Genomic DNA, 15,316 nt, shown 5'->3' with positions numbered 1-15,316 from the left:
GCGCGGCTCAGCCAATGAGAGCGCGGCACCTCGTTTCTCGGGCTTCGGAATGCACGTTTGCAGTGGAAAATAAACAATAAACCAAAATTTAAAAAAAAACAACAGACCATTTGCTTGCCGCTCGGCAGCCCACGTGCCTTCGTCCCACTGCAAGCAGCGCTTACCGCTGCAAAGTTCCTAATTAAGGGATTTTTTGGGGGTGGGGGATTGGTTGGGCGACCATCAAACCAACATCCCGATAAACCATGGTTTGTTAAAAACGACCCAGCACCCAAGGTCAGACTAAGCCAGAAAAAGAAAAAAAAACAGGGGAGAGCACCCAACCCAGATTGTGGGGACCCAGATTGTTGGGGGCAATTAAGCTGACTTTGTAATAATGCCGCTTGGGGTGTGTGTGAAAGCCCTAATAAGCAGGCATATCCATAGAATGAAGGCTACTGCTAAGCTTGTAAGCCGCCCTGAGTCTTCGGAGAAGGGCGGGATATAAATGGAATTAAAATAAAATAAATAAAATAAACCTAGCGCGTAAATCTGGTCCCTTTAAGAAGTGTGGACTTCCAACTCCCAGAATTCTCCAGCCCAGCATTAGCTTGAGCTAAGTTTGGAAAAAAAATACTGTGCTAACTGAACTCGGCCCTTAATGGTTTGCAAACTGCCGTTGTAAGGGCGTTTTCTGCAAACGGACTTTGGGAGCCCCTTTAATCATCTTGATTCGACACATTATGGCTTCGCGCTGCCTGTGAATCTGTCCCAAGAATCAGCCTTTTCTGCTGCCGCTGGAAACCTCAGCTTGAAAAGTTGCTGTGTCTAGATAGATAGATAATTGGTAGATGTTAGATAGACAGACAACAGAGAGATGAAGGATCGATGGACACATGATAGATGGTAGATAAATGAGAGAGAGAGCTTCAGTCTTTTGGCGTGAGTAAATGAGTCTCTGCAGCTTCCAATCCCACCAAAATCAGTGACCTTTAGTGACCAAACAGCTTAGCCACACATTTCAAAACTGTACTTCATGCAACAGGATCAGATTTTTATTCGTAACACAACCCGAGAAGGAAAATGTTAAAAACACACATGTACACGCCAACCGGAAATGTCATTGTACGAAGTCCTGAGTTAGAAAGGCACATAGAATAAGGGTAAAAATAATCCCACCTTGGTGGAAAACACAGTCAGCCCCCCCCCTCCCCCCATTCCGAAACTTCTAAGCTGGTGGCTTTTGAAGCTCTAGGTGGTTCATGAAGTTGTGCCCATCCTATAGTTCTTGAAGCGCTGTGTGCCCACCTAACGGACTTCCGATCCTCAATCTAACAATACAGAGGCGATTTATCCATGCTCTGTTCTTCCTCCGGCAGATCCCAGGAATATTTTTCGTTCTCAGATATCTGCTCAAGTTTCGTCTCCCCCAATTTGGCCTCTTCCAAGAGAAGTTGGGACTTCTAAGAATCTCTATCTAGCCAGCTCAACCACAGCTGGACGGCTGCACCCAGACACTTACAACCCAGATACTTCCAATAGAGGAAAAAATGGGGCCTCTGGGCTTTGTGACTCCTTCAAGGACAAGGATCTGATGGCCCCTGCCCGGCCCCTGCCCTCCCCTTGCTGACCCCGGAGACACTTGTCTCTCTGCAATGCAAAAGTTAAAAACTGCAGAAAAGTAAAGAGTGTGCTGGTGGTGGCAGCCCAAAGAACTTGCTGTTTTTTCAAAAAAGCACCAGTGTTACTAACAATATCTCAGTAGGTTCACCAAAGTTTCACTGGGGCACCACGGAAGGAAACTGGAGCATTTCTGAAATACTGCACTTATTTTAAGGCTGGAAGGATTCACTCTGACCTTTGCAAGCCACCTCTTCAGCCGAGAAAAGTATTCCCATCCGTATTTAGGATAAGTCATCTCTCTTCTCCTCCTCCTCCTCCTCCTCAGCATCCAGTACTTTTTTTTAGATAAGGGGGGAACATCTTCAGAGACACGACTGAAGACAATGGGCTGCCGTGGCAGTTATTGAGCAGTAAGGATGAAAAGCGTAAGTTTTCTAATTGTACAACAAGCAGTTTTAACATAAGTCGCTTGCTGGGAAGGCAGAAGTCCATCAGATAAGGTGTGTGAATGCCTAAGAGTGCCGGTACCTCCACAAAACATCCGTTGGACTCTCACTGGCATCTTTTTAGGCCGGTTTCTCAGACTTGGCAAATTTAAGACCAGTGGACTTCAACTCCCAGAATTCCCCAGCCAGGAATTCTGGGAGTTGAAGTCCACCCATCTTAAAAGTTGCCAAGTCGGAGAAACCTTGCTTTAGAACCATCCATGAATCAAACCCACACAATACAATTGGCTGCCCTCAAAATATCGCCCTTTCGGTAATTATTACCTTATCTCATTTTCTCCATTTATTTCTGCTGAAATTCCCAAAGACAGATCTAAGAAACTGAGCGGACCAAAAAAAAAAAAAGGAATAGAGACACTTGGACCCCTCCCCCCCAAAAAGGAATCCAAATTCCAGGTCTGCAGCAAAATTAACGCAGCCAAGTCCTTCCAGGTGCCGTCCTCCTATTAAAACACGTTTCCCTCGTATGAGTGCCCTCCGTACTGGCCCAGGGTGATGGAAACTGTAGTGCTAGACATCTGGAGGGTGCCCGGCTAGGGACAATAGGACTAAATAACCCCCATTCAGGACAGGAAGGGGAGGGTAGGAAGAGAGCAGGAAACAGAAGGTAAATGACAGCTCCCTGCAAAACCTTGTTGCATTAGCTTGCAAGTAACTGCAATCTAAAGAGGTAACTTGGACAGTGGTCTCATCCACGGATATGGTTCTGTTTAAACAGGGGCCTCGGCAACTTTTTAAGACCTGTGGAATTCTGGGAAGCCTTAAAGTGGCCTGAAGACTTGTGGACTTCGACTCCCTGAATTCCACCGGTCTTAAAACGTTGCCGAGGTTGGGCACCCCTGGTTTAAACTATCCTATCAGGGGCCCTCTCTATTTCCCCCCCCCAACCCATTCTTCCCAGTATCCCCAGCCATCTTCACCAGAAGTAAAGGACTGAAGAAGTGTGGGGAGCTCAATCACAGGGAGAAAGCTAACATTTCCCCCCCACACACACCGCAGAGTAGACCCATTTCGCTCCAGTCTCTTTTCTTGAACCACTTTTAGCCAATTCATCTTAAAAGAAGACCTTCTAACGGCATGTCCTGTTGCAGCCGTTGCAGAAATCCCTGGCTATTAAATTTGTATGATTCCACCTTGTTTATGCTGTCTGCATTATGGATCTGTTCCCCCCCCCCACCAAAACAGTGGCTCGAGTAGAAAAAGACTCTATTTTAGTCCGGAGATGCCCACCGTTTGTCCAGGAGATACCCAACACTCTTCCCTTCCTTGTCTCCATCCTTCGTAGCCTCTCGCTCTTCGTCTTCTTCTTCCATATAACAGGAAACATTCCCCACCACCACCACCCGAGGAGGGGAGATTGAGAAGGCGGGGAGGTCCCACCAAAATATGATAAATAGCCAGGCCAGCCCATTCCTCAAAATGTCCCTAGAATCCATCTAAGCCTCTCCTTCACGCACACCATCACACACACACACACCCAAAAGAAACAACCCCGACACCTTGGCGAGCTCAGCTAAGCAGGTGCCCCAGGTAAAAAGTCCTTCCTTCATTGCAGTCCGTGCTTCGGCAAGTGCCCCAGGGTGCTGAGAGCTCACAACAGGAGCCCAACCTTTATTAAACCTCTTGTTTTCAGCTCCAGCTTTAGCCTGGCCCTGGCCACCCAACAAATCTCGTTTTCAAAGATGCCCTGGGAGATCCAGACAGCTTGGCGTGACTTCCTTTAGCTCAACCCTCATTGCAAACCTGACCAACCCCCCCCCCACACACACCCCATGCCTTCTCCTGCCCCACAAGTTCACCCAACTGGCAGGAGGTTGGATTCTGTTGCCCCTGAGGGTTTCCAGCAGAACAGAAGGCGAATCAATGCGGACCGTAAAATCCTCAAGTCAGCCGAAATGTTTGGAGAGCGGCTGGGAAGCATGGTTGAGAAATCACACCATCCGGTCTTTTTTTCAAACGTAGGACCCCGCTGAGCATGGACAGAGGCAGGCGAGGAGTCCCCCATGACAGCTTGGAGGCCAAGGGAAGTCCCTAGCTAGCCGGCCTGGCTGCCATCTTCAAACCAGGTTGTCCCGCTCTCCGGGATTAAGACTGTAAACGTTCCAGATATTGAGGCAACGGGTTCTCCTTGACGTATTTCTGGATATACCAACATGTCAGGTGGGCTTTCAAATCTTCCTCCACCACAAAATCCAAGGCGGCCTGAAAACAAAGAAGACACACACACACACACACACACAGAGTTAGCTTCTGACACGCAGGTAGTTTGCAATTTGCAACCACAATCGGGATTAGATTGTTGCAAAGCAAGGTGGTGCTTAAATCAGGCCTGCCCGATTTTACGTCTTCTTTTGGCACGGAAGTTAAGCAAATCACTGCAGCTCTTAAGTCAATCGCATAGTCATTAAATGAATTGGGTGTCCTCCATTGACTCAGTGAAACAACTTACCCTCCAGAGGTTGTGGGTGCTCCAACGCCGGAGAGTTTTAAGAATAACAGGATAACGGAGTCACAAGGGACCTTGGAGGTCTCTAGTCTCAAGCAGGAGGTGCTAGAGACTACCAGACAAATGGCTGTCCATTTTTTTTTCTTAAAAACCTCCAGTGTTGGCATCCCCACAACTTCTGGTGGCAAGCCGTTCCACTGGTTAATTGTTCTCACTTTCAGGAAGTTTCTCTTTAATTCTAGGTCGCTTCTCTCCTTGATTAGTTTCCACCCGTTGTTTCTTGTCCTGCCTTCAGGGGCTTTGGAAAATAGGCTGACCACCACCCCTTTCTTTGTGGCAGCCCCTCAAATGTTGGAACACTGCTATCGTGTCACCCCCTAGTCTTTCGTTTCACTAGAGTAGACATCCCCGGTTCCTGCGACCGTTCTTCATATCTCCTTCATGTAAGAAGAGACCGGACAACCATTTATCTAAAAAATGCTTGAACGGGGGGGTTGGACTAGAGGACCTCCAAGGCCCCTTTCAATTCTGTTATTCTGTTTAATCTGCCTGTTGGAAGCTGACTGGGAAGGTGACAGTCTTGTGATGCCCCAAAGAAGAGGGAGTCAAGCTATTCTCCAAAGGACCTGAAAGCAGGACAAGAAACAACGGATGGAAACTCGTCAAGGAGAGAAGCAACCTGGAACTTCCTGACAGTTAGAACAATTAACCAGTGGAACTACCTGCCTCCAGAGGTGGTGAATGCTCCAATACTGGAATTTTTAAGAAGAGACTGGACAGCCATTTGTCTGAAATGGTATAGGGTTTCCTGCCTGAGCAGGGGGTTGGACTAGATGACCTCCAAGGTCCCTTCCAACTTATTATTATTATTATTATTATTATTATTATTATTATTATTATTATTATTATTATTATTATTATTATTATTATTATTATTATTATTAAATGGAGGAGAGGCATCAGCACAACTGAACATGGAGATGCTAAAGGTAGGTATCAAGGACCAGAACCATCATGGATACGAAGTAGAACTTTAGACCCAGAAGCCCAATATTTTCCAGCAGTTTTGGCTCCTGCGAGTCAGGAAGTGTAGGCGTGGACTCCAGCTTATGAGTCGTCATAAATAATCCACCCACGTTGGGAAAAAAGGTGAGGCTGGTCGTTGCCCAATCTTCTCCTGGGCCACAAGCAGCGTTAGCCAAACCCAAGCAAAAGTCATCCCAGGTCACGGTTTCCATCTCTTGCAGGAGCTCCAAGTTCAGAAGGACCTCGGATGACGGGCTTCCTCTTCTAGTTCCAGTGCCACCTATCTAGAATCCAAGATGGAGCCAGGTAGGCAGTTCTCGACTTATAACCGCTCATTTACTGACCGTTCAAAGTTACATCAGCCCTGGGAAACAGGACTTTGAACCCTTTTTTTCCCCACACGACCGTTGCAGCATCCCCGGGGGTCACGAGATCAAAATTCAGAGGCTCGGCAACTGCCTCGTTTTTATGACGGTTGCCACGTCCCCCCGGGGTCACGTGATCCCCTTTTGCGACCTTCTGACAAGCAAAGTCAGTGGGGGAAGCCAGATTCTCTTAACAACCGTGTGGCTAACTTAAGCACCGCAGCGATTCTCTTAACAGCGGTGGTGAGAAAGGTCGTAAAACGGGGCAAAACTCAGCGACCCGTTTCACTTAACAACAGAAACGTTGGGCTCAACTGGGGTTCATAAGTTGAGGACTGCCTGGAGCCCCACCATCCTGCTGAGATCCCCACCTCACCCATCTCTAACGTGTTCGATTCACATCTCCTGTTGGGTTGGAGGTGGGACGGCTGGGATCAACCACAAAGGGAGCGTGCCAAACCCAACGCCCTCGGTGGTTTTCATGTACATATTTAACAAAAGAACGTGGGAGGTTGGAGACAACGGCTTAGGACTCCTTAAACAAAACAACCAAGACAAGAAATGGAGTCCCTGGTTCAGCTCTCTAAAATCTAGCCGCAGCATCAAGCAGGAGGGGATCTAAAAGTGCGTTTATTTTTTTTCCTTCCTTCCTTCCTTTGCTCCCCAAAATTGGTTTCTTTTTCAGCTGGGGGAATCAGAATAGAGCTGCAAGGGACCTTGGAGGTCTTCTAGTCCAGCCCCCCGCTCAAGCAGGAGACCCTATAAAGGTTCCCCCGCCCAAGCGGGCTAGTCGTTTCCGACTCTAGGGACTGGTGCTCATCTCCGTTTCAAAGCCAAAGAGCCAGCGCTTGTCCGAGGACGTCTCCGTGGTCATGTGGCAGGCATGACTAGACGCCAAAGGTGCACGGAACGCTGTTACCTTCCCACCGGAGCGGTCCTTATTTTTCTACTTGCATTTTTTTACGTGCTTTCGAACTACGAGGTTGGCAGAAGCTGGGACGAGTAACAGGCGCTCACTCTGCTACGCGGCACTCGGGATTCGACCCGCCATACCCAAAGAACTGAAACCTACAAGCCAGGTTTCCCTCTTGGCATTAGAAACCCTGCTTTTTATGTAGACAAAGGAAGCCACACGAAGGGGAAGGAATGAAGAACAGAGCAGACTGGAGGAGAGAAAGAAAAATGATACGCAGAGAGGCCGCAGGATCCTAGCAAAAAAACATAACGGGCCTCTCTTAAAGATCAGAATTTGCAAGCCAAAGCTGCTTATCCATAAATTGCAGGTTGCAAAGCAAGTTCAATCCGTCCCTTTTGAGTCCCCAGCTATAATCAGCTCTGCACCGGTTTCTCCATGCTCATTAGCTAATTTAATGAACAAAGGCCAGAGGATAATAAAAGAAATCAGCAGCAAAAGCCCAACGAGGAGATTTTGATGGGACTGGCTGAAACGCTCTCCTCTCCGACAACTGGTGCATGGAAATTAAACAGCGATATTCCCCCCCCCCTCTCTCTCTCTCTCTCTTTTTTGGAAGGAGGAGGGGTTTCACCACAAATTCAGCCCTCCCTGCTCCAAATGTGTGCGGGACCTTTACTTCTAGTCTCTCTCTCTCTCTCACCGGCCTGGAGAAGCCAAGATGCCTGGCCAAAGGCTGAACATTTCAGTGGAATTTACGATTTTTTAAAAACAATTAAGAAAGACGGTTATAGCTAGAAAATCAGATTTGCATCGTGGTGGTTTCAATACACCAAGAGAACATTCTTTTCTATCTGCAGTTTTTAGACAGCCAGAAAGCTTGGCTGAGACAGCGTTAATGTGAACCATGGGTCATAAATATTTACTGGGCGAATTTTCCTTCAGCTGGTGACAATAAAGTGGATTTTTTTTTAATGGAGGAGGAAAACCTTCCATTTTGGAAATGTCTTTGGAAGGGAACATGTTTAACAGATGCCAAGTTTAATCTCTTTCCTGACTGCCAGTGTACTTTTATAGCAATTAATACTCTGGATCTAACAAGAAAAGTGTCAAAAATACATGCAATGAAATGTATTTCCCCCCCTCCCCAAGATATAAAGGTAAAGGTAAAGGTTCCCCCACACATGCGTGCTAGTCGTTTCCGACTCTAGGGGCCGGTGCTCATCTCCATTTCAAAGCCCAAGAGCCAGCGCTTGTCCGAGGACGTCTCCGTGGTCATGTGGCCATGACTAGACGCCAAAGGCGCACGGAACACTGTTACCTTCCCACCGGAGTGGTCCCTATTTTTCTACTTGCATTTTGACGTGCTTTCGAACTGCTAGGTTAGCAGAAGCTGGGACGAGTAACAGGCGCTCACTCTGCTACGCGGCACTCGGGATTCGACCCGCCAAACTGCCGACCTTCTGATCGACAAGCTCAGCGTCCTAACCCACTGAGCCACCGCGTCCCTTCACCCCAAGATATTGGAAGAGTTAATCTACCGAAGTACAAACAGAAAAAAAAACGAAAAAAAAACAACAACTGCTGGTACTCTTAAAAACTGGCCAAAATATTCTCCTACAAAACCTTTACATTCTCTGGATGGTAGGTGAATCTTTGCGAGAGTACTCGGAACAAGACAACTTAGAATAAGTGGGAAAGCGGAAAAGCCATTGAAGGCCCCGAGCATCCCTGTTGGGAAGGGCAACCAGCTGATCCATACCTTGGCCAAATGTTTTGCGATTCCTCTGCCCCTGTAGGTGTCTGGGACTTCAGTGTGCTGAAGATCTACAACCCTCTTTCCTACGTATTCATACAACAGGACCGCTTTATCATGGCAGCCTGCAAGTGGAAAGACAAACCATGTCACACACGAAGACACCCAGACCTGGAAATTTTAAAATAGGAGTACGAAACATTAGTAGCACGCAACCTCCCTCAGCTCACATTTGGACTGCCACTCCATCACCCATAGCCAACTGTATTCACACAGTGTGGGCTGACGACCCGTTCATTAAGCGACATTGCCCTTCGTTCGGTTATAAAAATCTACCCAACATGTCCCCTTCTGGAGAAATTAAAAACAGGTTGGAATCGACGCTCAGTTGCACCCTATCTATTCTCACCCCATCCCCCGCAAAAGAAAAAGGTTTCAGAAACTTAACAGGCTGGACCAAAGGTGAAAAAGAGTCATAAACCACTATTTTCAGGGGGCAAACCTGTAAATGAATTGTTGTAAGCTGAGGACTTCAGACTTGTAAACGCATTGTTATAAACCGAGGATTATCTGTAATTCCACCACTAAATGGTTCCGTTGCTGTGAAGATATTACGATGAGGGGTTCCCCCCCCCCCTTTCTTAAATTTAAAAGTCATGGAGGCTTCGGAAAGCGCAGCTTGTTAAAAGGCAAACACAGTCAACACAAATTAGAGTTGAACACTTTGTGCCCCTAGGTTTCATGCGCTGCACCCAGGACAGATGTTTATCTCTGCTCTGTTGAATAAGATAACATCTGTTTGACACCACCTGCCCGACAGGCGAAAGCAAACAGATCTAATTGTGGTTCGGAGGCCGAGTCAAGCCAGATTTGGCTAATGGAACGAACTACGATCTGAAGCTCGTTTGAACCTTGAGGGAAATGCAACTTTTTCCCCCCACCCCAGTTTCATGCAGTTGTTCCCTCTAAAAACAAAGAACAATTTTTCAGATTTGTCCTCACGGCCACATTGGGTGATGCATTCCGGTGGTTTATTGCAGCATTTTACATGTATGCAAACAATTCCTATTAAGGGAAACATCTATTTTGCAAGACGGAGTAATGTTTGGATATGCCACCCCTAGCCAGAATATTTATTTGAGGCAAACTGTTCTGCCAGGTTCACTCCAGTCTTCCAAGTTTCCCAAATAATGCTAAGCCAAAACAAAGGCTGCTTAATGATGGCTCAACACCTACCCTGAATCCATCTGGTGCACAGTTCATTTAGTAAATCACAACTTGTGTGGAACAGTCTTTATCGGTGTTTCTCAAGCTTAGTAGCTTAGTAAGACGTGCAGAGTTCAATTCCCAGAGTATCCCTTGACTTCAAATTGTTGTGTTGCTTTGTGGCTCAGCGCGATATGTGCAACAAGGACCCTGGGTCAATTGAGAAACTAGGTTCCTTTAACCATGGCTAAGTGCGTGGTGGGTCACCTTGAAAGAGGGGGAAAGCTGCACCACAGATTCTCACAGGATGGATGTCGGACGTCTATGTGACGTTCTGAAATATGAGTTTGACAGTCTTCTGTTCCAGTATTTCTCAAGGCAACTGAGTGGACTTCAATTCCCAGAATTCCCCAGCTAGCATGGCTGGGAATTCCAGGAGTTGAAGGCCACCCAGCATAAAAAACCCCCAAGATTGAGAAACATTGGACTATCTCATGCTGCCTCACTTTTTTTCAAAGAAATCTCAGATCCTATCATTCTTTGTGCAACCTGCTTTAGAAGCAGCAACGCTTCCAGAGTTACAACATGGTGGTCCAGATTTTTACTGGGAAAACCAGTATCCAAACCAGCAGCATCCATACAGGCCCCCAAAGGTCAAGATGGCTCGATTAAAGCTCAGCCTCTGATTCTATCAGACCCTCACAGACAACTTGACTTAGAACATAGAATAAGAGAGTTGGAAGGGACCTTGAAGATCATCTAATCATGGTCTAACCCCATGCTCAAACTGGAGATCCTATACCAGGGGTAGGCAACCTTGGCTCTTTTATGACTCGTGGACTTCAATTCCCAGAATTCCTGAGCCAGCTTTTATAAGAGCCAAGGTTGCCTACCCCTGTCCTATACCGTTTTAGATAAATGGTGGTCCCACCTGTTTTTGAAAGCCTCTAGTGATGGAGGGCCCATAGCTTCTGAAGGCAAGCTGTTCCCATTAGCCAATTGCTCTCACGGTTAGGAAATTTCTCCTTAGTTGCTCCTCTCCTTGGTTAGTTTCCACCCATTGTTTCTCATCTTGTCTTTTGGTGCTTTGGGAGAGAGTTTGACCCCCCCCTCCTCTTTGTAGGAGCCCCTCAAACATTAAAACACTGTTGTCATGTCTCCCTGAATCACGACGACGTGTAACCATGCCATACAGACACCCCAAGTTTGTCTGGATAACTTTGCTAAAAAAAAAAACACCAGCCAAGAAATGCTAGCATCTGTTTTTCCGTTTCTTTCCCCCCCCCCCAAATGCTGTGGTTTTTCTATAAATATGGCTGAAAAGACGCTATCCGTACCCTTTTCACCATCTCTCTTCCCCAACCCGAGAGAATTCAAGATGCCTTTACAAAATGCTTTTTGGCTGAAACAAAAGCTTTGGAGAGAAACAGACCCAGTGAATTTGATTTATAGCTCCGGCAGATTTCCTTCTCCATCCGTCACTATGAAACTATTTTAACCTTGTGCTATTTAAGGAAACTCGGCTCCTTTGGCTGTTCTCTTCCCAGATTCATTCGCTATTTACTTTCACCCCTTGTCAAAAGGCAGATTATTCTCAGCAGTTCAAGACCTGCCTAAGACTAGAGAAATGGAATTAAAAAAAAAAAGAAGGCCATTCTGCGTATTTCTGTTTGCAGCCGTTTAGCAGCCACCTCTCTCCTACAGGCGGTGTTAATGTTTGAGTTGTTTGTTCATTTTTAACGCAGCCTGCAATGTCAATAAAACAAGCGCAAACTTTAACAAACAAAACAACTTTTTTTTTTAAAAAAAGCGCAGAACTGCAAGGGAAAAAAAAAGAGTTTGAAAGAGACTAACTTCGCTCTTTCGCTCCTGCGTATAAAGTACATTAGCTCAAGCAACACACAATAACAGGGTTTAACAACAGTGTGATAAAGACCAGGGGACTGGTCTATTCAAAACCTTTAAGCCACAAAGCACACAACCTAGGTAGGACTAGGTCAGGGGTAGGCAACCTCGGCTCTTTTATGAGTCATGGACTTCAACTCCCAGAATTCCTGAGCCAGCTGGCTCAGGAATTCTGGGAGTTGAAGTCCATGACTCATAAAGAGAGCCGAGGTTGCCTACCCCTGGACTAGGTTGATGCATTTTGCTAAAGCCCCGTTTTCAAATTTCGACTTTAAGAAGGGGTGGACTTCAGCTCCCAGAATCCCTCAGCCAGCTGCTATCTGCCTGAATTATAGAAATCGATTGGGTTGCTTTCTCTCCAGTGCTAGGCCTGGGGGATTCTGGGAGTTGAAGTCCCCCACCCACCCACCCCAACTTAAAAGTTTCCAATGCTAGCGGAAGAGGAGGCTAGCAGACCTTGCACCAAGCCAGCAATGCCGGCTTCCCAAACCTGCCAAACTCAGCCCAAACCAGTGGAACCCACTCGAGCCAGTGGGCGCCTTCTCTTGAGCCCTCAAACCCGGAGGAGACTCAAGTTCAGCGGTTACCCCGGAGTAGAAACAACGCCTCACCCACCCCAGAAATTCAGGAGGTCTCAAAGCGGAGTGTCCCAGGCTAAGCGTCCCAGGCCGCTGGAGAGGAGTTTTCCAGATCCATTTCCACCCGGGGTTTAAAAATAGCAACCGCAGGGGAGGAGGAGGAGGAGGAGGAGGAGAAGCCAGGCTCTTTTCCTAAGCGAGCGAGCAGCGCCAGAGGAGGGCGAGCCCGGGGGCGCCCGGTTGCAAAGCGACGGCCGCCCGAATCAAAGCTTCCTATCCTTCTTCCTTGTTGCGACCCCCTCCCCTACCCCTCCGCGTCCCTTTTCCGCGGAAACTCCGGGTTTTCGTGGGGCGGGGGAAATTGGGGAGCTAAGCGGCCACCCTTGCTCGGCTGGGCAGCCCCCCCACCCCACCCCCGCTTGGCTTAATCCAGCCCCCCTTTCCCACCCCCCTCCAAGCCGGCAGGGCATGCAATTCCCGGCTGGAACGCGATCGAAGCTGCTTTGCCGCGTTCCGACGACCGCTGCCAGGTCAGCGGAGGCTTTCCTCTGCCAAGTGGCGAACAAAAGATGCGCCCCCCTCCTCGCCGCCGCCGCCTGCAGACCCAGAAAGGCAGGGAGCCTGGGCATGGGAGGGAGGGGGAATGAATAGATAGATAGATAGATAGATAGATAGATAGATAGATAGATAGATAGATAGATAGATAGATAGATAGATAGATAGATAGATAGATAGATAGATAGATAGATAGATAGATAGATAGATAGATAGATAGATAGATAGATAGATAGATAGATAGATAGATGATAGATAGATAGATAGATATAGACAGACAGACAAACAAGACATAGACCAGATAGATAGATACAGACAAGATAGATAGATAGATAGATAGATAGATAGATAGATAGATAGATAGATAGATAGATAGATAGATAGATAGACAGACAAACAAGACATAGATAGACTAGATAGATGATAGATAGATAGATAGATAGATAGATAGATAGATAGATAGATAGATAGATAGATAGATAGATAGATAGATAGATGATAGATAGATTAGATAGATAGATAGACAAACAAGACATAGGTAGACAGGTAGACAGGAAGAAAGAAAGAAAGAAAGAAAGAAAGAAAGAAAGAAAGAAAGAAAGAAAGAAAGAAAGAAAGAAAGAAAGAAAGAAAGAAAGAAAGAAAGAAAGAAAGAAAGAAAGAAAGAAAGAAAGAAAGAAGCGGGGTCCTCCAACCTTGGCTTCCCTTTCCCCCCCCTCCCCTCCCCTCCCCTCCCCGGGCCGCGCTCTGCTTACCGTTCAGGCGGACGGTGAACTGCCTCCGCTTGCGATCGTGCTCCACCTGGATGGGGAAGCCGGGCTCCAGCAGGTTGAGCGGGGCCGCCTGCGCCATGGACGGGCCCTGCCTGCTTGCCTGCCTGCCTGCCTGGGCCGCTCCTGCGCCTTTGTCCGCGCGTGGTGGGGAAGGGCCGGGAGGCGGGGGGGGGGGGGCGGTGTGTGTGTGTGTGTGTGTGTGAGAGAGAGAGAGAGAGAGAGAGCGTGGGATGGGGATTCCCCCCCCAATGCTAAGGCTGATCAATAAATCCTACGGGGGGGGGGGTCCCGGGGGGAGGCAATCCTTGCATTCTCCGGCCAGGAAACTTCGCAATGGGGAAAGGCTGCGTGGGAGGGGGGGGCGGGAGAGAGGCAAGAGTGTGGGGGGGGGGTAAGAAAGAAAAAAAAAAACCACCCACCACCCACTCCGTCCGCGGAGCCGAAGCCAGGGCTCAGAAGCCAGGGCTAAAAAGCGCAGGAAATCAGCTGTGAGGTCACGTGGCCGGCGGGCGGCCAATGGGCGGCCCGGCGCTTTTGTTTGGATACATTCCGTTCGACTCTTAAAGGAGCCGCGCTCGCTTTTTTTTCTTTTTTTTTTGCTTTTTTTTCCCCCACCACCCCCCCACGCCCCCTCCGGGCGGCTTTTCGCCTCGGGCTCGGACTCGCGGACTTCAACTCCCAGAATTCCTGAGTCAGAGCATAACCATTCCATTTATGAAGATGATAGAAATGGATTCTGACAGTCCGCTCTCCTTGGAAAAAAGATGGGTCCATCTGTAGGGGAAGAAAAGAAAAGAGAAGAAAAAAAAACATATGTAAATGTTAACTCGGTTTGTTCGGATATTCTGTATGACATCTCTTAAGCAGCTTCGGTGCTTTAACGTTGGTGTTTGCTGACCCATTCATTTTCTGAGGAGGGGAGGTATTTCCAAGCCACTAAATCATGGGTCTTCAAACTCGGCCCTTTTATGACTCATGGACTTCAACGCCCAGAATTCCTCAGTCAGGCGCACTGGCTGAGGAATTCTGGGAGTTGAAGTCCATGAGTCATAAAAGGGCCGAGTTTGAAGACCCTTGCACTAAATATTGGGGGTCCATTTCGATGCCCTCTGGAGATATGCGATATCCCAGGTAGTTGATTTTTTCCTGATGGAATTCACACTTCGATAATTTAGCATATAAGTGGGCAGCTCGCAACTTCTTCAGGACTGCTCTGACTAGTTTGATATGTTCCCCTTTGGTTTCTGTGAAGATAAGGATGTCATCGAGGTAAACCAGGACCCCCTTATATAGGTGCTCTCTCAGCACGTCATTAATTAATTGCATAAAGACTGCGGGGGGGGGGCCCTTGCAGTCCGAATGGCAATACTTTGAATTGATAGCACCCCATTGGGCAGTTGAATGCTGACTCAGGAATTCTGGGAGTTGAAGTCCGTGAGTCATCAAAGAGCCGAGGTTGCCTACCCCTGGTTCTAGGTGAAGAAGGGGGAGCGCGAGGGGGAGGGAGGGAGGGAGGTTTTATTTAAATGGTCTTGATTTTCCTGGGCATGTTCCTCCCAAAGTCATAAGGTGAAATAGGTGGCTGCGTACTTTGTGGGTTTTTTTATTATTATAAAAGGAAGTTTCTCCTTAGTTCCAGGTTGCTTCTCTCCTTGGTTAGTTTCCATCCGTTGCTTCTTGTCCTG

The 15,316-nt window shown here is 47.6% G+C and overlaps 1 protein-coding gene across 1 annotated transcript; it reads right to left on the bottom strand.

The window, feature by feature from the left end:
- Positions 1–1,020: 1,020 nt before the first annotated feature.
- Positions 1,021–14,403, bottom strand: NATD1 (N-acetyltransferase domain containing 1). Its single transcript, XM_081337909.1, has 3 exons — positions 13,614–14,403; positions 8,621–8,739; positions 1,021–4,310 (listed from the first exon to the last, which is right to left on the bottom strand). The coding sequence occupies exons 1-3, from the start codon at positions 13,708–13,710 to the stop codon at positions 4,194–4,196; spliced, it is 333 nt and encodes a 110-aa protein (XP_081194035.1). The 5' UTR covers positions 13,711–14,403; the 3' UTR covers positions 1,021–4,193.
- Between the last annotated feature and the right edge of the window lie 913 nt (positions 14,404–15,316).

The sequence above is a fragment of the Vipera berus genome (genome assembly GCF_964194415.1).
Source record: "Vipera berus genome assembly, chromosome: 13".
Taxonomy (NCBI): domain Eukaryota; kingdom Metazoa; phylum Chordata; class Lepidosauria; order Squamata; family Viperidae; genus Vipera; species Vipera berus.
This window is presented reverse-complemented; position numbering and strand designations above follow the sequence as displayed.

What these genes read in the sequence shown, in the direction of transcription:
- NATD1 (XM_081337909.1), bottom strand. Translation starts at nt 13,710, where the DNA reads ATGGCGCAGGCGGCCCCGCTCAACCTGCTGGAGCCCGGCTTCCCCATC. An exon ending in GTTCACCGTCCGCCTGAACG is followed by an intron (nt 8,740 to 13,613) that starts GTAAGCAGAGCG and finishes TTCCACTTGCAG; the next exon opens with GCTGCCATGATAAAGCGGTC. An exon ending in TCGCAAAACATTTGGCCAAG is followed by an intron (nt 4,311 to 8,620) that starts GTATGGATCAGC and finishes CTTTGTTTTCAG; the next exon opens with GCCGCCTTGGATTTTGTGGT.